Source organism: Eulemur rufifrons, chromosome 16, assembly GCF_041146395.1.
Source record: "Eulemur rufifrons isolate Redbay chromosome 16, OSU_ERuf_1, whole genome shotgun sequence".
Taxonomy (NCBI): Eukaryota; Metazoa; Chordata; class Mammalia; order Primates; family Lemuridae; genus Eulemur; species Eulemur rufifrons.
In genome coordinates this window covers 58,270,220-58,292,101 of record NC_090998.1, presented here as the reverse complement: position 1 = coordinate 58,292,101, position 21,882 = coordinate 58,270,220, and the positions used below count along the sequence as shown (strand labels likewise).

Genomic DNA, 21,882 nt, shown 5'->3' with positions numbered 1-21,882 from the left:
GTAAATATTTAGGTTTATCCCTTTTTACAATTTTGTTTCATGCCAAAATTAAACATCTCACAAGCAGAACATTAAGGCCTTTGAAATAAAATCCTTTAGTTGCTATTCTAAAACCAGCAAGACATCAAATTACAAGATTAAAGTTAAAACAGTATATGAGAAGTAGGGATAATGTTTTTAACCAATGAGGGCCACTGGAGTTAGTTAAAATCACCTAAATCTATCTTGCTAATTTTGCAGATTTGGAAGCTGAAACATGGCCTAGATTGATTACTGAAAGTCCAGCTGTGGCAGCCTAAAAACAGTGCTTATTCATAGAAAAATGGAAAGTAAACATGAGTTTATCCAATAGAGTTAGGAAGTTGAACAGTTTCTTCTTTTAAATAAGGGTTTGTTGCAGTAACATTTTTTTTGTCTGAATACACCCAATTGTTACTAGTTAAAAAAAAAGCCATATAAAGTTTTTTTTCTCCCAGATTGTATTAGTCCAAAAGAACTAAATTAGGGTATTTGTGCTTTACAAAAATGGTAATTATAACAGATAGTAGCCGAATTATTGCACTAACGATGAGAAAGAGAGAAGTGTATCTGTTACGTGAAGATATGGTCCAGCCTGGATACACAACAGAGTAGTAACCTGGGAAACAAACATAGAATATCCTCTTAGACTTCGTTTCTCATAATGCAGTGACATAATTCACATACCTTTTAATGAAACACTTTAAGATTTATGTACGTACGTGTGACTTTGTCTCGCTGTGGGTTAACTGTAAAGGAGAAGAAAGAAAAAATTAATGGTAGGTACAGGTGCAGCTTTTGTTTTATTTTAAAAAGCTAAGTCTTTAGTTATAACCATTAACTATTGTTTTGTTGCAGTGATTTTCAAAGGTTATTCAAGATTTTTTTGTACTGAATGACCTAATTTGGTATTTTTGAGTTTTTATATAAACTTTATATGTAAACCTTTTATGTAAAGGAAACTATACCACTACTATAAATAAAACAAACATTTCATTTTTACATTCTATAACTACCAGATAACAAATATAATTAAAATAAAAAATTGAAATAAATATTAGAAGTAATGTCAGCATTAAAATATTTTCCTGAAAATAAATTCCTCCCTGAGAAGAATGATACCGTATGATGAGTCAGGTATAACGAGGCAATGACCTCTCTTTCATCCATTACAATATGTCAGTAAGTCATCAGCAGGGCATTTGGCTATCAAATATCTTAATTGCCTGGCAGAGATCAACCCCTGAGAGGCTTGGAGCCCAGTGGAAAGCATAGGTAGGAGTTTTGTTTCTCCTTCCTTCATACTTCTGGGAAGTCAGCAGGCTCCCGAACTGCTGGAGAGCTTTTCTACCCTCATGAGCCCAAAAGCTGCTGCCACCAGTGAACTGGGAGCTTCTTAAGGACAAAGCACCAAGCTGCCAGCCCCCTTGGGGTCACTTCCTGTCACCACAGACCTGAGCTGAGAGGGTGGGTTCCATACTGCTTCTCCTCCCATCGTGTACCTTTGTCCTCCTCTAGGGAACTTCAGCCCCTCAGTTTTCATGTTGTTCATTCATACACAAACATTTTCCAACTCTGGCCCAGACTGCGGTAGCCACAGGGGCCTTTTGTATCTTTCAGTGCAGCCTTTTGACTGAATCCAAATTTTACAGAACAAATCCTTTTAATAAAGAGATTTCTTCTGTGACGTCTGGATTCGGTCGGGGGGGTGCCACATTTGGGGATCTGGAGGGCCACATGTGACCTTGAGGCCTCAGGTTCCCTATCCCTGGCCCAGTGAGTCTTGGGGAGATCTGTGTGATCCCAGAGCTTGTACATTCTGGCCGGGCTATCTTCAGGGGAAAAGGGCAAAGAGGGCTAGATAGCCAGCTCTCTGCCATTCAGACCCTTTTTCTCCTCTTCCTTCACCCTCCCCAACCCACTGATGCCTAGAAACACTAGTCTCCCAAAGGACAGTTGAGCCAAGACTCAGGACTGGCTGCTTCCCCTCTGTTGGCATGTCCACTACCTCGAGGCTCCCACAGAAAGTGGGGCTCACACCTTTCCTATTTATGACCTGCCATGGACCAGAGGGTGCTCCAATTGTAAGTTCCCTGCCTACTGGCCCTATCCAGTGCTTCTCATCTGGCTGCTCCAGCAGAGCAGAGCAGCAGAGCATACCCCAAAGCAGAGGGACATCAAACCTGCTTAAGCACTCCATGGACAACTTGAGACCAACAGGCTTCTCCCTGGCATGGTCAGGGATTGAACTTGGGGGACGTGGGGACAGGGTTTCAGGCTAGATCTCATACCCCCAGGACTCCATGTGTTGCTCTGGGGCATGGAGGAGAGATTTGGCAAACTAAATTTCCGGAGGTGAGAAAGCCCACGTGGGCAGAACTGAGAGGAGAATGCAGTATGGGTCCGAGCTGCAGTGCACCTGTGGAGCACCCCTCACCCCACAGGAAAGCCATGCCCTCAGCCTGGGGTGGAATCCTGGACAGGGAAGCTCCTACCCAACAAAGCAATTGCTGGGGAGCTCAGCTAGTTTGAGCTCCTGCCTGCAGCCAGATGCCTGAAGGCTTAGAATGGGGAGCAGAGAGAAGAGCAAAACCCACTCCTGACAGCCAGTGTGTGAATCCGAGACAGCCCCTCCCCAACAGGCAGACTTTCTGTCTTGGTGGGTCCTCTTCGGCCTCAGCAGCCCCTGGGGAAGTAGACCTGTGACCTCTGCTGACATATTATAGCTCTTTTGCCTGCCTTTTTGGAGCCTGAAGGCAGGCTCACCCGACTCATCCCTGCCCAGCCTCACTCCTCCACCCACCTCTGCTGTGGTGGAGAATGAGGAATTCCCTGGGAGCCCCAGGGCCCTGCTCACCACCTGAGGCATTAAGTGCTTCTCCTGAGGGGCTAGAGTCACTCACAATTCCAAAAAACAACACTGTAGCTGGCTCTTTCTGGCAAGTGCCACCTACTGGAAGGGAGGACAACTTGTATAGCCCATTATAGCTTTTACTGACTAAATTATATTAGGTGTGACTGACTCTTACCCACAAATAACACCTATTGTCTCAGAGATTAAACTGGGCATACCAATATAATACACACTGTTAAGCCCACAGGGCTGAGGAAAGAGAGGACTGCAAAGACCTCCATTATCCCTCATCAACAAGAGACAGGGACTCTGCCCCCCCACACACACATAGTATACCACAGCTATAGCCGACAACTAGCAACTGAGAAAAATACCACAGTAAGGATATCTATAACCGAAGTACCCATCCAGAACAGAGGACCCCATCAAAGTACCTAAAAGCAGAACTGAAGGTCCTTACCCAATATATGCTATAGGTACACCCTTAACAGTGAATAGGGTGGGGAAAGACCCATCACAACAAAAGAAAATCCAAAATCAAGCAGTGACAGCTGCTTCAGATGAGAAGGAATCAGTGTAAGAACTCTGGAAATATGAAGAATCAGACTGAAAGGACACCCCAAAAGGGGCACACCAGCTCTCTAGCAGTAGATCCCAACCAAAATTAAAATACTGAAATGACACATAAAGAATTCCAAATATGAATTGTAAGGAAGCTCAATGAAATTTAAGAGAAAATGGAAAACCAACTCCAAGAAACCCAAAAACAATTCAGGAAATGAATGAAAAATTTACTAAAGAGATAGACATATTAAAAATATAGAACTGTAAATGAAAAATTCACTTAAGGAAATATAAAACACAGTGGAAAGCTTTAACAATATACTAGACCAGGCAGAAGAAAGAATTTCAGAGACTGAAGACAACTCTTTTGAATTAACACAAACATAAAGAACAAAGAATAGGGAGGAACAAACCAAAGGCTTTGAGAAATATGGGATTAAGTAAAATGGCCAAATATAAGAATCATAGGCATCCCTGAGGGTGAAGAAAAAAGCACAAGGTCTGGAAAACCTATTTGAGGGAATAATTGAGGAAAACTTCCGTGGTATTGCTAGAGATTTAGACATTCAGATACAAGAAGCTCCATATACACCTGGGAGATTCATTGCAAAGAGGGAATCACCAAGACATATAGTTACCAGACTGGCCAAAGTCAACAGGAAGGAGGAACTCCTATGACTCATGAGGTCAAAACATCAAGTAAATTACAAAAGAAAACCCATTAGGCTAGCTGCAGACTTCTCAGCAGAGACCTTACAAGCTGAAAGGGATTGGGGACCCATCTTCAGTCTTCTTGAACAGAACAACTGGCAGCCTAGAATTCTGTATCCTGCAAAACTGAGTTTTGTATATGAATGTAAAATAAAGACTTTTCCAGACAAGGAAACACTGAGAGAATTTCTCATGACCAGACCAGCCCTTCAGGAAATACCCAGAACTGCATTATACATGGATCAGTACAACAAATAGCCACCTATGTAAAATCATCCAAAAGTTAAAGCTCATAGCTCATATAAAACAATAGCACAAGAGGTAAAACAAGGCAATAATGTATTACCTAACATGATGAACAAAACAGCATCCTACATATGAATTCCAACACTCAATGTTAACAGTCTGAATGCCCCATTCAAAAGATATATACTTGCTGAATGAATGAAAAAATACAACCCATGTATCTGCTGAGTTCAGGAAACATATCTAACCCACAAGGATTCACACAGACTCAAGGTGAAAGTATGGGAAAAAGACTTCACAAAAACAGAAACCAAACAAAGTACATGTAGCTGTTCTCATATCAAATAAAACTGACTTTAAATCAACAATGGTAAAGAAAGACAAAGATAGTCATTATATAATGGTAAAGGGAGCAATTCAACAGGAAGACATAACAATCCTAAATAAACGTGCACCTAACACAGGAGCTCCCAGACTCATAAAGCAAATTCTACTAGATCTAAGATATAAACAGTAGCATCATAATTGCCAGGGACTTCAACACCACACCGACAGCTGGACAGATAATCAAAGCAGAAAATAAAGAAACACTGGACTTAAATGGGATTTTAGAATACACTGACCTTAACAGACATTTACAGAACATTCTACCCCCAAACTGCTGAATATACATTCTTTTCATCAGCATATAGGACATTCTCCAAGACTGATCATATATTAGCCACAAAACATGACTCAACAAATTAAAAAAAAAAAAAATCAAAATCATACCATGTATCTTCTCAGACCAGAGTGGAATAAAACTAGAAATCAATTCTAAGAGAAACACTCAATTCTACACAAAATCATGGAAATTAAATAACCTGCTGAACAATTATTGGGTCAATGATGAAATTAAGACAGAAATCAAGGGACTCCTCAAACTGAATGACAAAGGGGACACAAGCTATCAAAATCTATGGGATTCAGCAGAAGCAGTCCTATGGGGAAAATTCATAGAATTAAAATGCCTACATCAAAAAGACAGAAAGATCACAATTTAACCACCTAATGTCACATCTCAGGGAACTGGAAAAGCATGAGCAAACCAAACCCAAAGCCAGCAGAAGAAAAGAAATAACAAAGGTCAGAGTAGAACTAAATGAAATGGAAAACATAAAATAAAGGATCAATGAAACAAAAACTTGGTTCTTTGAAAAGAAAAACAAAATTGCTAGATTAACCAGAAATAGGAAATAAACGACCCAAATAAGCTTAATCAGAACTGAAAAAGGAGATATTACAACTGATAAAACAGAAATATAGAATATCACCTGTGAATAATACTATGAAAATCTCTACACACATAAATGAGAAAACGTAGAGGAAATGGACTAATTTCTGGAAACACACAATTTCCCAAGATTCAGTCAGGAAGAAATAGAACTCCTGAACAGACCAATATTGAGCAGTGAGATCAAAGCAGTAATAGAAAATCTCCCAACAACAACCAAAAAAAGCCCCAGACCAGATGGATTCATAGCAGAATCCTACCAGACCTACAAAGAAGAGCTGGTACCCCTACTACAGAAATTATTCCACAACATTTAGAAGGAGGGAATCCCCACAACTAATTCTACAAAGCCGGTATCACCGTGGTCCCAAAGCCAGGAAAGGACGCCACAAAAAAAGAAAACTCCATACCAATATCCCTTATGAATATAGGTACAAAAATCCTCAATAAAATATTAGCTAACTGAATTGAACAGCACAGCAAAAGAGTAATAATAATAATAATCCACTGTGACCAAGTGGGCTTCATCCAAGGGATGCAAGGCTACACCTTTGACATATGTAAATCAATAAATGTGATTCACCACATAAACTAAAGCAAGAAAAAAGACCACATGATCATCTTCATAGATGCAGAAAAAGCATTCAACACAATCCAGCACCCTTTCATGACAAAAACCCTCAACAAACTTGTCATAGAAGGAATGTACCTCAAAATTATAAAGGCCATATATGACAAACCCATAGCCAACATCACTTTGAATGGGGAAAAACTGAAAGCATTTTTCCCAAGAACTGAAAGAAGACAAAGGTGCCCAAGTAACCACTTCTATCCAACATAGTACTTGAAGTCCTAGGCAGAGCAATCAGACAAGAGAAAGAAATAAAGAGTATTCAAAGGGGGAAAGAGATGGTCAAATTACAGCTTTTCACTGGCAATGTGATATTGTATCTAGATAATCCCAAAGATTCCACCAAGAGACTCATGGAATTGATAAACAAATTCAGCAAAGTGTCATGTTATATAAACAATGTACACAATTCAGTAGCATTTCTACATACCAATAACAGTCAAACTGAGAGTCAAATCAAAGTCTCAGTACTATTCGCAATTGCTCCAAAGGAAATCAAATATTTAGGAATATACTTAAGGAGGTGAAAGACCTCTACAAGGAAAACTATGAAACACTGAGGAAAGAAATTGCAGATGACACAAACAAATGGAAAAGCATATCATGCTTATGGGTTGGTAGAATCAATATTGTTAAAATGCACCTAAAGTGATATACAGATTCAACTCAATCCCAATCAAAATACCAACAACATATTTTACAGATCTAGAAAAAATAATTCTATGCTTCATTTGGAAACAAAATGAACCTGAACAGCCAAAACAATCTTAAGCAAAAAGAATAAATCTGGAGCCATCACATTACCAGACTTCAAACTATGCTACAAGATAATAGTAAACAAAATAGCATGATATAGGTACAACAAATTGAAACATAAACCAATGGAACAGAACAGAGAACCCAGATATAAAATGACCTACTTACAACCAACTTATCTTTGACAAAGCAGGTAATAACATATACTGGGGAACGGAAGCCTTATGTAATAAATGGTGCTGGGAAAATTGGATAGCCACATGCAGAAGAATGAAACAGGAATCCCATCTCTCACCATTTATAAAAATTAATTCAAGATGTATAAAAGACTTAAATGTAAAACATGAAATCGCAAAAATTCTAGAAGAAAATATAGGAAAAACTCTTCTAGATATTGGCCTAGGCAAAAAACCATGACTAAGACCCTAAAGGCAATTATAGCAACAGCAAAAATAAATGTGACTTGATTAAATTAAAAAGCTTTTGCACAGCAAAGGAAATAAGAGAACAAATGGACAACCTACAGAATGGGAGAAAAAAATTGCAAACTCTACATCTGATAAAGGCTACTAATATCCAGAATCTACAGAGAACTCCAACAAATCACCAAGAAAACAATCCATTTCATTAAAAAGTGTACAAAAGACAGTGTACAAATGAACAGAAGCACTTCAAAAGAAGAGAGACAAATGGCCAAACAAACATATGAAAATATTCTCAACATCACTCATCATCAGGGAAATGCAAATTAAAACTACAATGAGATATCACCTTACCCCTCTCAGAGTGGGCATTATTAAAGAGTCAAAAAACAGTAGATACTGGTGTATGCAGAGAGAAAGGAATTCCACACTGTGGAACTGCAAATTAGTACAACCTCCATGGAGATTTCTCAAAGAAATAAATATAAACTTATCATTTGACCCAACAATCCCACTAGTGGGTATCTACCCAAAGGAAAAGAAGTCGTTTTATCAAAAAGACAACTGCACTTGAATGTTTATTGCAGCACAATTCACAATCATAAAGATGTGAAATTAACCTAAGGCCAATCCCCATCAATTCATGAGTGGATTAACAAAATGTGGTGTGTATATATACACACACACACACACACACACACACACCATGGAGTCATACTCAGCCATAGAAAGGAATAAATTAATGTCTTTTGTAGTAATTTGGATGGAACTGGAGACTATTATTCTAGGTGACTATTATTCAGGAATGGAAAAGCAAACACCATATGTACTCTCTAATAATTTTCGAACTAATCAATGGGCACAAAGACAAGTAAAAGTCACTGGAAATCAAGACGGAGGGAGGAGGCAGGAAAGTAGGGGTGATGAGCACACTAAAAGCTCTGACGTAAACATTATAAAAGCTATCTATGTAAAAAATAACTTGTATGCCACTAATATTTTTAAAATAACAAACAAACAAGAAAGATATGATTTGCTTTCTTAAATTTATATTAATCATATATTCATTCCTAGAACAGTAAGCCATTGGTTTGATTGCAATTTGATGCCAGTTTCCTTGAAAATAGCTATTAGAATAAAACAAACCTTTGCATTCTTAATTCTGAAGAAAGTTACAGTAATTCCTATTACATTGTCCTATTGTTAGATTGTTTCTTTTACTCACCACAGAGATTGTCCAAACACTTGTCATTCTTGCGGCAGGCACTGCAAGTGGCCCCTTTCTTATATGGCCATGTTGGGTAATTCCCTCTGTAAAGTAGAAGACTGTGCATTAGAAATTTTTTAAATTGCAATATACTACTATGAATCCTTAACTACATCCAACAGAATTGAAGTTGGAAGTCCAAAGATTTGGAGGGTTGGAATAGAAGTGAAGAGAGGAAAGCAGAAATGAAAGGCTGCTAGTATTTGCAGAGTCCATTCTATATATCTATGTCTATGAACCCATGTTTTAATCTCCATCATCTAATTATAATAGCTCTGGGAGGAATTTTTTATTTCTGTTTTACAGATAAGGAAACTAAGGATATAAGACATTAGTAACATGCCCCAAATCATAATTTATACATGTCAGAGTCAGGAGGAAACCTAGATTTGTCCAACTCCAGGACAATGCTCCTTCCACCTACCCTCTGACCTATATGATAACTGCCATCCAAAAAACTATCCATCTTAGAAAAGCTGTGATGACCCACATTTACTTTCTTTAGTCTACCAAGACTCCATAGTTTTTACTGGATAGAAGCCATTTGGCTAGGGGGTAATTGCCTTTCCAAAAATAAATAAATAACAAGAGACTTGGGGAATTTTTTAAAGTACAATTTCTTTTTACATAAAATATGTGATATGACCAATAGCTAATAATTACTGAGCACTTATGCACCCTTGAATAGAATAATCTTAACAATCCTATGAAGAAGGTACTATTGTTTATTTATCCCCATTATATAGCTAGAAGTTGAGGCACAAAATACAAGTAATTGACCAAAATCACAGACTGGAAAGTGAAATGATACTTTATTTCACATAACATTTATATCCATTTTATATCCCCATAAATATCTCAGAGGAGTAATGGTGAAAGGCTGTACATTTATATCAACGAAACTGACATTGCACTAATCTTTTTTTGAGCCCTACTTTTGGAAGAAGTTCTTAACTTTTTTGTATCATGGTAACTTTTAGCAGTCTGGTGGGGCCTATGAACTAATTCTTTCTGAATGTAGTTCGTTTTTAAATGCATAGAATAAAATACATAGGATTATAAAGGAAACCAATTAAATTGAAAGTTATCAAAATGTTTTAAAAAAGATTTGTAATATAGTAGTAGGTGTTTCTCTATTATTAGATAAAATCTAGCCAGGGACTATTAATTTCAAAGTAGTAATGATCATAAACTAAATTTTCATACCTCTGCAGCAATTAGAATATGATATGAAAATATCAGTGATATTTACAAAGATAAAGATACCACTAATTCAGAGTAACAGTTATTGCTATTAATAATATGGCCGTGGAGTGTTGCCTTCACAATGAAAGGAAATGTTATTTTCAGTAGAGGTTAGTGAAAATAAAGATAGAACTTTCTTCTAATCCCAGTACATTGCTTCCTCTTCCCGATACTATACATTTACCTCCAAAGTTAAGAACTCTCCTAATAGAGGCACAATTTTGTAATAACACTTCATTTCCAACCCAAAATATATGTTCTAATCTCATTTGGCTCCAAGTTATTTTAAGTTTCTTCAGAAAATTAAATTATCCTGTACTTACAATAAATAAATAAATAACAAGAGACATGAGGAAATTTTTAAAGTACAATTTGTTTTGCATAAAAGATGCAAGATGACTGATAGCTAATAATTACCAAGCACTTGGAAAAAGTCAATGTAACATGGTAGAAATTTTTTTAATAAATACAAAAGATGTCCAAAATAGACATTAATCATTGTAATATCTTTCATTGTTAAAAAGCACAATACTCATTAAGTGGTTGAAGTTCTAGAATGGTTTTAACAAAATCATTTATGATACTTCATTCTTTAATTGCGCATTCCAAACTGTAAAGGAGAGGGGGGAAAAATCCTTCTTAAAATAAAGCTAAGACCAGGCGCAGTGGCTCATGCCTGTAATCCTAGCACTCCAGGAGGCCCAGGCAGTAAGAACACTTTAGCTCCAGAGTTCAAGACCAGCCTGAGCAAGAGTGAGATCCCGTGTCTACTAACAACAAAAAAAAATTAGCTAGGCATGGTGGCATGCTCCTGTAGTCCCAGCTACTTGGGAGGCTGAGGCAGGAGGATCACTTGAGCCCAGGAGTTTGAGGTTAGGGTAAGCTATGATGACACCACTGAACTCTAGCCAAGGCAACAGAGGAAGACTCAGTCTCAAAAAAAATGAAACAAACAAAACAAAACAAAGACTAAAAAAAAAGTAGTTGTCAGTTCTAAGGAAATGGTAGAATTCATCTTGGGAAAAACATGCTACTGGAAAGGCCTGGGTTTGTCTAGATGGGAGTGATTAACACAAAGTGACTTAAAGTATTCTTTTCCATAAAGAAGCAGGAAGTTTTAGTGTTTCCCTTTGTAGACTGAGAAATAAGAGGGGTGGGGCCTTGGGACGCTGGGGAAGAGAGAAGACAGATTTTTAAAGAAAGAGATAAATATAGAATAAGGGTCATCAGGACAGTGGTAGCCAAAGCACGCTAGGTATTGTACTTACTATCTTGTAGTCAAGGTTATTACCTCTTCTGTGCTATAATCCTCTCCCCCACTAATCCAGTAAAGATCTAAAGATAGGAAGATGAGACAGTTCCCAATGCCACAGAGAAATGAAAATATTCTGAGCAGATGGTACAAGAATCAGACTTCCACATCCAGTATGCCCCCCCACAAACATTCTGCCCAACATAAAGCACATGGAAAAATTTCCCCCAACTCACTGCTTTTATTCTGGAAAAGGTGAGAATCAAGGAGACAACAAGCTTTCCCATCATTTTGGGTTCCCTGGCAGAAGATCTCTCCTGCCTTAACTCACGGGAATCATTGCCAGTGTCTGAAGGGAGAAGTATCCCTGAGGACAGTCAGAGACAAAGTGAGGAGGGATTAACAATCCCAGTCCTGGAAACTCTACTTTGTAACTCAGCCAAAGGAGATGCTTAATCAGAGTGGCTGTTCGGTGGCACCATGCTGTAGGAGATTTGTCTCATAGGTTCCCTGGGCAAAAACCCCTAGCTAGCCTTCTCACACTGCCAGGAAATCCCCTTTGGGACCTCTATCCTTTGAGAAGGGCAGTGCTCTGACAGTGAACATGAGCTTAAGGTGCCAACTGGAGCCAAAAAGGAGGCAGTGACCTAGCAATAAAGAACTTCTAAGCAAATATATTCAATAAAACCCCAAACAAGTAGCTGGGCATGGTTTTTCATGCCCATAATCCCAGCATTTTAGGAAGCTGAGGTAGGAGGATTGCATGGGACCAGGAGTTTGAGACCAGCCTGGTGAATATAGGGAGACCCTGTCTCAAAAAACTGAAACCAAAAACAAGCCAGACAAAGAAGACTGGGGTAAATAATCCTTCAATGAAAATACGTAGATGTATATCTGTAAGAAAACAACTGCAAACAGGGAGCCATGACCTCGACAGACAAAGCAAGGAACTAGTCAGGAAACCTAAGGAGATGGTGATAAGTGAGCTCTCTGACCAAGAATTCAAAATACTAGCTTTAAGGAAACTCAGTGATCTCCAAGCTAAGAGAGAAAAGCAATTCAAAAATTTATCAGAGAAATTTAACAATGAGATTGAAATAATAATTAAAAACAACAGAAACATTAAAACTAACAAATACATTTGCTGAACTGAAAAATTCATTAGAGGCTCTCAACAGCAGAATGGATGAAGTAGAGGAAAGAATCAATGAACTTAAAGACAGGCTATTTGAAAATACATAGAGGAAGAAAAGATTGAAAAGCAATGAAGACTGCACACAAGATATACAAAATTATCTCAAAAGACCAAATTTAAGAATTATAGATATTCAAGAGGAAGTTGAGCAAGAGCAAGGGGTAGAAATCTTCTTCAAAGAAATAACAACAGAAAACTTTCCAAAACCTGAGAAATATCTAAATATTCAGGTATAGGAAGAACAGAGAACACCAAACATATTTGACCCAAATAAGACTATTCCAAGGCATATAATAATCAAAAACAAAGATCAAGGACAAAGGGAATCCTGAAAGCAGCAAGAGAAAAGAAGAAAACAACATATAAAGAAGTGTCAATTCATCTGGCAACAGACTTTTCAACCATATAGGCCAGTAGGGAATGGAATGACATTTTCAAAGTGTGAAAGAAAAAAAAACTGTCATCCATGAAAATTGAATCCTCCAAAATGATCCTTCAGATATGAAGAAGAGATAAAGTCTTTTCCCGACAAACAAAAGTTGAGAGAATTCACTGCATACTACCAGACTTGTCTTAAGAAATACTAAAGGGAGTTCCTTCAATCTGGAAGAGAAAAACACCCTAACATGCAAAAACGAAACAAAACAAAACCAAACCCCAAACATCTGAAGGTATAAAATTCATTGATAAAATGAAGTACACAGACAAACTAAGAATAGTTTAATACTGTAATTGTGATATTTGTGTTATGACATCCACTCATAACTCTGGTATGAATCCCAAAGGACAAATCTAATAGAAATAATAAGTTATAGCAACCTGTTAAGAGGTAGGTAATATAAAAATATGTAAATTGAGACAAGTAAAAATATATGAAAGAGATACAGTTAAAGTGTTGAAGATTTTTTCTCATTTTTTGTTTTTATTCTTTGTAATCTAAGTTGTCATCTCTTTAAAATAACTTGTTATATCTATGAGATAATTTTTATAAGCATATTAGTAATCACAATGCAAAGACCTATAAATAGGTTCATGACAAATAAAAAACAATAGGTTAAAACATACTCCCAGAGAAAATCACTTAACCACAAAGGAAGATAGTAAGAAACAAAAGGAGATGAGTTACGAAACAACCAGAAAACAAGCAAACAAAATGGTAGTAGTAAGTCCTTACGTATCAAAAATAACATTGAATATAAATGGACTCAATTGTCCAATTAAAAGTCACAGAGTGACTGAAGGGGTAAAGAAACAAGGTCCAACCATGTGTTGAATATGAGAAACCTGCTTTACCTATAAAGGCACATAAAGGTGTGGAAAAACATATTCCATGCAACTGGAAACCAAAAAAGAGCAGCAGTAGTTATACTTAGATAAAATAGACTACAAATCAAAGACTTTAAAAAGAGACAAAGAAGGTCACTACATAATGATAAATGGGTCAATTCAGCAAGAGGATATAACAGTTTTAAATATCTATGCACCCCTCACTGGAGATCCCAAGTAAATAAAGCAAACATTAGTAGACCTGAAGGGAGAGATAGCCTACAATATAATAATGGAGGGGACTTTAACACCCCTCTCTCAGTAATGGACAGATCATACAGACAAGAAATCAACAAAGAAACATCAATATTAAATTACACACTAGACATAATAGGCCTAACTGACATTTACAGAACATTTCACCCAAATGTTGCAGAATACACATTCTTTTAATCAGCACATGCAACATTCTTCAGAATAGACCATATGTTTGGCCACAAAAAAGTCTGAACAAGTTCAAAAAAAGTAGAAATCATATCAGGTATCTTTTCTGACCACAATGGAATAAAACTAGAAATCAGTAACAAGAGGAACCTCAGAAAGTTTTTGCACAGCAAAGGAAACCATAAAACGAAGAGATAATCCACAGAATGGGAGAAAATATTTGTAAACTAACCATTTGACAAGGGATTAATAACCAGAATATATAAGGAGTTCAAACAACTCAATAGCAGAAAAACAGATAATACAATTAAAAATGGGCAAAAGATCTGAACAGACATTTCTCCAAAGAATACATATAAATGGCCAACAGGTATATTAAAAAATGTTCAACATCACTAATCATCAGAGAAGTGCAAATCAAAACTACAATGAGATATCATCTTACTGCCGTTACAATAGCTTTTATCAAAAAGAGAATAATTCATGCTGGTGAGAATGTGGAGAAAGGGAGAATTCTAGTACATTGCTGGTAGGAATGTAAATTAGTATAGCCACTATGGAGAACATTATGGAGGTTCCTCAAAAAACTAAAAGTAGAACTATCATATGATCCAGCAATTCCATTACTACATATATATATATACACAAAAGAAAGGAAATCCATATATTAAAAAGACATCTGCACTCCCATGTTTATTGCAGCACTATCCACAATAGCTAAAATATCAAATCAACCTAAGTGCCCATCAATGGATGAATGGATAAAGAAAATGTGGTACATATACACAATTTCCATTATTATTCATCCATAAAAATGAATGAAATCTTGTCATCTTCAGCAACATGAATGGAACTGGAAGTTATTATATTAAGTGAAATAAGCCAAACACAGAAAGACAAATATCACATGTTTTCACTTATATATGGGAACTAAAAAAGTGGATGTAAGGAAGACATAGATTGGTGGTTACCAGAGGCAGAGAAGGGTAAAAGGGTAGAGAGGTATGAAGAGCAGTTAATTAATAGATACAAATGGACAGTTTGATAAAAGAAACAAGACGTATCATTAAATAGATCAGTAGGGTGACTATGGTTTACAATAATCTATCATACATTTGAAAATAGAAGAGAATTTCAATGATTCTAGCATAAAGTAAAGAAAAATATTTAAGGTGATGAATATTCCAAGTACACTGATTTGATCTTTACAAATTTTATGAATGTGTTAAATTATCACGTGTACCCTGAAACTATGTACATCTATTATGCATCAATTAAAAATAAAAAATTTAAAAAAATAAAAATGAGCAGATCACATTATTTACCAAAGGAATGTGAATAGACAGTTATGTGAAAAATGTATAACCACTAGTAATTGAAGAGATGCAAAAGAAAACAAATGAATTATCATTTTCTATTAAATTAAAAAATACTAAGAATTTATAATGCCCAGTACTGATGAAGTATACATTGATATAATAGTGGAGTATAATTTAGCAACATGTATTTTATAAAAAAATACAAAAATGATCACACTCTTTATGTACTAGTATCATTTCTAGGAATTATAGGAAAATAGAAGTTACTCAAGATTTATACACAAAGTTGTTCACTACATGTTAAAAGAAAATACAGGAAACAATCTAAATTCTTCAATACGATGAACTGTTGTGTTACTATCAAGAGTACAGACTCTGAAGCCAGATCGAAGTGCAGCTATGACATTCACTGCTACAGGAACCTGGGCAGGTTACTCACCCCATATGTGCCTCACTTTTCTCATTTGCAAAACAGGGATGATAATAATAGGAATTATAAACTTTTTATAGATATTAAATAAGTTAATATATGTGAAGCACTTAAACAGGGCTTGGCACATTGTAAGCATTATACAATAGATATCTGTCATTGTTTTTATAATTATTAAAATCATGTTTAAAATTTTAATAAAGTTCCTTGTTTTGTGCTCCCAGAGGGAAAAAAAATTTTAATAAAGTGAAAAATGTTCATGGTATAATTTTAGTTAAAAAATAGAAAATGTGTATTTCCAGAATGATTACAGTTTTCTAAATATGTGCATGACACGCAAGCACACATATACAAGTTGAAAGACAGTGGGAGGGGGATCACGTATCTTCCCTATTTCCCAAAGGGGGAAAGCTGAATGCATTTTAAGGACAGAACTGTCAAAAGTAAGTAAGTTACATAAAGCGATAAACGCAACTTGTAGATCTTTTTGTTTTGAAAGTTGTGTAAACACTGCCAAGTTTTTAATAAACCAGTAAATATAAAGTAACATCAGTCCCCCTATTTTGTGCTGTTATTGCCATATCAAATTAATTTAAATTCCTGACAAATATTTTAGTCTTGCTATTTTCCTTTTCATTTTTTTTTTGAGACAGGGTCTCACTCTGTCACCCAGGCTAGAGTGCAATGGGATCATTATAGTTCACCACAGCCTCAAACTCAAACTTCTGGGCTCAAGAGCGATCCTCCTGCCTCAGCCTCCTGAGTAGCCAGGACTACAGGCACACGCCACCATGCCCAGATAATTTTTCTACGTTTTGTAGAGATAGAGTCTTGCTCTTCCTCAGGCTGGTCTTGAGCTTCTGGCCTTAAGCAATGCCCCCACCTTGGCCTCCCAAAGTGCTAGGATTGCAGGCATGAGCCACCTTGCCCGGCCAGTTTTGCTATTCTTAAAAATGTATATTTATGTAGTATATATAAAGGGTGTATACACACATATACATAGAAAAATGTACCAGAATGTTAATAAAGTAGATCTCTGGACAGAGGAATTAAGGGTTATATTAATTTTCTTTATGTTTTGTTATTCATATTTTCTATAATGAAGATAAATTCTTTTAAAATAGAATTATTTTAAGAAAGAGATTTATTCAGGCACTTACGCTGGTCCATAGTTGCATATAAAATGTGCTCCCCTGGAAAGACTTTCAAAGCCAGAAACTTTAGCGCAAAATTGTACTGCACAGCCAACTTTGTAACTATCTGCCCAAACAACCTGAAAGGAAATAAGGATTTTTAACAGAGAGAGAAACAATAAAATCAACATTTGGGTATGATTACCCTTCATACACATGGTGAGGTATATTCACTCCAGCTAGAGCACTTATAACCAGGAAAGTTTTAGGTACTCAGAATTCAGGTGGAAACAAGACTTGTTATTACTATTATTGGGATGTGTATATGTGTGCATGTGTGATACGTGTCAAATAGACACATATGTAATAACTAAGCTAATTTTTGAAAGCACAATGAAGAAACAGAGTACTGCAACAGAGAGTGATCAGTGTCACTCTCCAGTGATTTAACTGGATGTTTAGGGAAGACATCTCTGAAGAGGCATTTAAACTGAGGCTTGAACAATGAGGATGCAGCACTTAGGATAAACATTCAGGAGACCTAATGACAGAGGAAGAGCATTCCATGCAGAGATAACACCTTGGGGAAAGGCCCTGTCTTAGTCCATTTTGTGTTGCTATAAAGGAATACCTGAGGCTGGCTAATTTACAGAGAAACTAGGTTTATTTGGCTCACAGTTCTGCTGGCTATACAAGAAGCATGGAACCAGCATCTGCTTCTGGTGAGCACCTCAGACAGCTTCCACTCATGGCGGTAAGCGAATGGAAACAAGTGTATGCAGAGATCACAGGGCAAGAGAAAGGCAGCCATAGAGCGTGGAGGGACATGCCAGGCTCTTTTTAACAACCAGCACTAAGAGGAACTAATAGAGTGAGAACTCACTGATTACTGTGAGGACTGCACCAAGCCTTTAACAAAGGATCTACCCCCCCATGACCCAAACACCTCTCATTAGTCCCCACCTCCAACATTGGGGATGAAGGAGCTCAGGAAATTTCACCTCAAAATATGACTCCTTGGTATGAAGAATATTTTTTTATATTTCTTGAGACAGAGTCTTGCTCTGTCACCCAGTCTAGAGTGCTCTGGCACCAGCCTAGCTCACAGCAATCTCAAACTCCTGGGCTCAAGTGATCCTCTTGCCTCAGCCTCCCGAGTAGCTGGGACTACAGGTGTGCACCACCACACTTGGCTTATTTTTTCTATTTTTAGTAGAGGTGGGGTCACGCTCTTGCTCAGACTGCTCTTGGATCCCTGACCTCAAGTGATCCTCCCACCTTGGCCTCACAGAGTGCTAGGACTACAGGCATGAGCCACCTAGCCCAACACACAGAATATTTTTAATTAAAGACCATTCAAGATCACAAAGCATTGGAAGGGGCTTTCCCTCTGTCTGCATAAACTGGACTGACCTGATTAAAAGATCAAAGGGGGCAATTGTCTTCCCTTCCTCTCCCTGTTATCTCAATATATTGCAGGAAGGAGGATCAAGAATGCAATCAGACCTGGCCCAAATCATTGAAATATAATGCCTCCCAGGTTAATTTAATTTGCTCAGGTTACTGTAATTTGCAAAGAGAATCATTTACAAGTCAATCCGTTTCCCCCATGCATTTATCCTCTCTAGCACCATTTGTTGCCCCTAAACAGAATTACCTGTACTCCTCATCTCCCCCTCCCCTCCAAAAGGACAGGTATAAAAAATATCTGAACTTCACTGGGATATTGAGTAATCACTCTGTGATTCTCCCCATGAGCATGGTAAAAATAAACCTTTCTCTTACTAATCTACCTTAATTATGAGTTGATCCTTCAGCAAACTTTCAGGAGAAAGGACAAGTTTCCCCTCACCCTTACAGGGATCAAATTTCAACATGAGGCCGGGTGCGGTGGCTCACGCCTGTAATCCTAGCACTCTGGGAGGCCAAGGTGGGTGGATTGTTTGAGCTCAGGAGTTTGAGACCAGCCTGAGCAAGAGCGAGACCCCGTCTCTACTAAAATTAGAAAGAAATTATATGGACAGCTAAAAATATATATATAGAAAAAATTAGCCGGGCATGGTGGCGCATGCCTGTAGTCCCAGCTACTCGGGAGGCTGAGGCAGTAGGATCGCTTAAGCCCAGGAGTTTGAGGTTGCTGTGAGCTAGGCTGATGCCACAGCACTCTAGCCCAGGCAACAGAGTGTGACTCTGTCTCAAAAAAAAAAAAAAAAAAAAAAAAAAAAAAAAAATTTCAACATGAGACCTGGAGAGGCCAAACAAACCTAACTATAGCAGGCTCATTTGCCTGGCAGGAAGAAGGCAAGTAGAGCCAGGCTCTGATGGGGAGAGGAGAGTCGTAGGCAGTGAGGCCAGAGGCAGAGGAACAGATCATGAGATTCATGAAGGTAAATGATAATGCTCTTTTTCATGTCTTAGAAAGATCACTTCACAGTGGTTCTGAAGTAAATAGACTGAGAAGAGTAAGGGAAAAAAGAGGCTATTTTGGAGGCTGTTTCAGTGGGGCAAGAATGAGAAGATGGCGACTCATACTTGGATGATGGCAGTGAAATTCCTGAGAATTGATTAGGTTCATGGCTCAGCTTAGAGGTAAAGCTAAAAGGATGTGGTTTTGTTTTGACTGTGGGGTAAGAGGGAAAGAAAAAAATAAAGTTTTGGTTTGGGGCCTGAGCAACATTTAGTGAGATGGAGAAAACTGGGGAAGGAGGAGGGTGCGTGGGAGCATGGGCAAGGGGTTCTGCTCAGAACACATTGATTCGAGATGCCTGTTAGACATCCATGTGCAGACTGACTAGGCTGCTGTAGTTCAGAGGACAGGGTAAGGCTAGAGATGCAAATCTGGAAGACGTGGGACTAGATTAGATCGCACAGGCCAAGATACTAGATAGAAAAGTAAATGAGAACTGGGGATAAAGAAAACAAACATGAGAACAACCAGCAAAGTAGACTGAGAAAGAGAGGTCAGTGACACAGCAGGGAAATGAAGAACAGAACCGGCTCCACAGGAGAGTGGCCTGTGCAGTCACACTGGATCCAGTGCTCAAAAGAGCTCCATTCTTGGTTCAAATTAATGCTATTGTATACTTTAGCACTGTTAGTGATACTTTTCCCCTTGCTTTTTGAACAAAAGATCCGTTTTCATTTTTCACTGGGCTTCACAGATTATATAGCCCATCTTGACAAGAGTGTTTGGTGTCATAAAAGCCTAAAGAAAGTATTTAAAGCTGAACACAAGGCAGCAATTAGAAGCACTCCTTTTTATAGCAGTACCAAATTACATTTTAAATTATTTTTAACTCAAAAAGTTTTTGAGCAACTTTGTGAAAGAATTGTGCCAAACATGGGGGACGCAAAGGTGAATGAACTACAACCAGTGGGTGCCTTCACAAAACGTAGAGAAAAGCAGTCACGAAACCATCAGACAAGGGTTTGGGCCATTGTGAAGGGAAAGTGGAGGGTGCTAAGGGTGTGTAGAGCATAGGCCCTTCTGTGGGGAAGCGACATGGAGGCAGAGCTGGGATGAACTGCTTCGAGGGCCATGAGAAGTCTTCCAGCAGCCGGAAACACCTTGTGTGAACCTAAGGTGGGAAAGACTTATTTACAGGACTGAAACCAAACCAGTGTGGCTGCAGAAAAAGAGCAAGTTTAATTAACAAAGAAAAAGAAAAAAGCAAAGAGCTCCATGCTGAGAGAGTATACAGTGAGGGAAGAGGGGAGGTGAGGATGAAGTCTTAACTTCTCTAAGGTTTAAAGGTGGGGTAGGAGGTGGTAGGTAGAACACATCACGGGGGGCTGCTGCTCTTTGCAGGCTGCCTCTTCCTTGGCTTGGCAAGTGGGGAGGGTGCCCTTCTTTGGCAGAAGACAGCCCACCTCCCTACTCTGTGATCTAAATGGGTGTTCCCCAGAAGGCTTTCTTTATACCCAGGAATACCTGCAGGGGACCCCAGCCGGACAAACAATGAAGTGGCTGAGGCCTCTATCTCAAGAGAGCCTGGCTTTATGGGAGCTGTTAATTCTTAGATTTGATCTTTGCACTTGAACGTTTACTTTCCACTTGTTTTTGTTTTATTTTAAAAATTTCTTAATTTTTGTTCACAGATCTCAAAGTGCTTTGACTCAGGTGCTTTGTTTAAAATGCAGATCTCTGGGCCCATCTCAGACCTACGGAATGAGAGTCACTGGAATTGTTTCTGGAATGTATATTTTAACAACTTCCTCAGGTGATTCTTACACAAGCTAACTACATTCAGTGTTGTCTCTATTCCTTTTACTATTGGCTTAGCTTGTTTTATGTTTTTATCCTTTTGCCTGTGAACACTTTCTTCTATAGTGCTGTATCTCAAGTATTCTTAACTTCTGGGTCCTTCCTCCACCTTAATGCTTTTTTCCAAAAGTGTGCAACTGTTAGTTATCATTCATTTTGTGCTTTAATTAGTCTCTTTCTTAAAAAATCAGGTGTATTAGGGTATAATTAACATACAGTAAAATTCATTCTTTTTAGGTGTATATGTCTATGAATTTTGACAAAAGCATACAATTGTGTAGCCACTACCATATTCAAGATATAGAGCATTTCTATCACCTCAGAAAGTTCCCTTGTGGCCACGCTTTGTGGTTCACCTCCAACTCCAGACCCATTCACAGTAATCACTAATCTGTTTTCAGTTCCTATAGTTTTGCCTTTTCCAGAATATTATACAAATGGAATCAGTTTAAATGTAGCATTTTGAATCTAGCTTCTTTCACTTAGCACAAGCATTTGAGATTATCTCATATTGTTGTATTCATTAGTTCGCATTCCTTTTTATTGCTGAGGAATATTTATTATGTGGATGTACTACATGCAATATCCAGTC

The 21,882-nt window shown here is 37.8% G+C and overlaps 1 protein-coding gene across 1 annotated transcript in view; it reads right to left on the bottom strand.

Moving 5' to 3' along the window:
- Positions 1-413: 413 nt before the first annotated feature.
- The window catches only part of GLIPR1 (GLI pathogenesis related 1), a 40,835-nt gene continuing 19,366 nt past the window's right edge, over positions 414-21,882 (bottom strand). Inside the window, exons 4-7 of the mRNA XM_069489513.1 lie at positions 17,054-17,166; positions 8,701-8,786; positions 741-767; positions 414-637 (exon numbers count right to left, since the gene is read on the bottom strand). Coding sequence (XP_069345614.1) covers positions 483-637; positions 741-767; positions 8,701-8,786; positions 17,054-17,166 — 381 coding nt within the window. The 3' untranslated portion in view covers positions 414-482. The remainder of the gene's footprint in view (positions 638-740; positions 768-8,700; positions 8,787-17,053; positions 17,167-21,882) is intronic.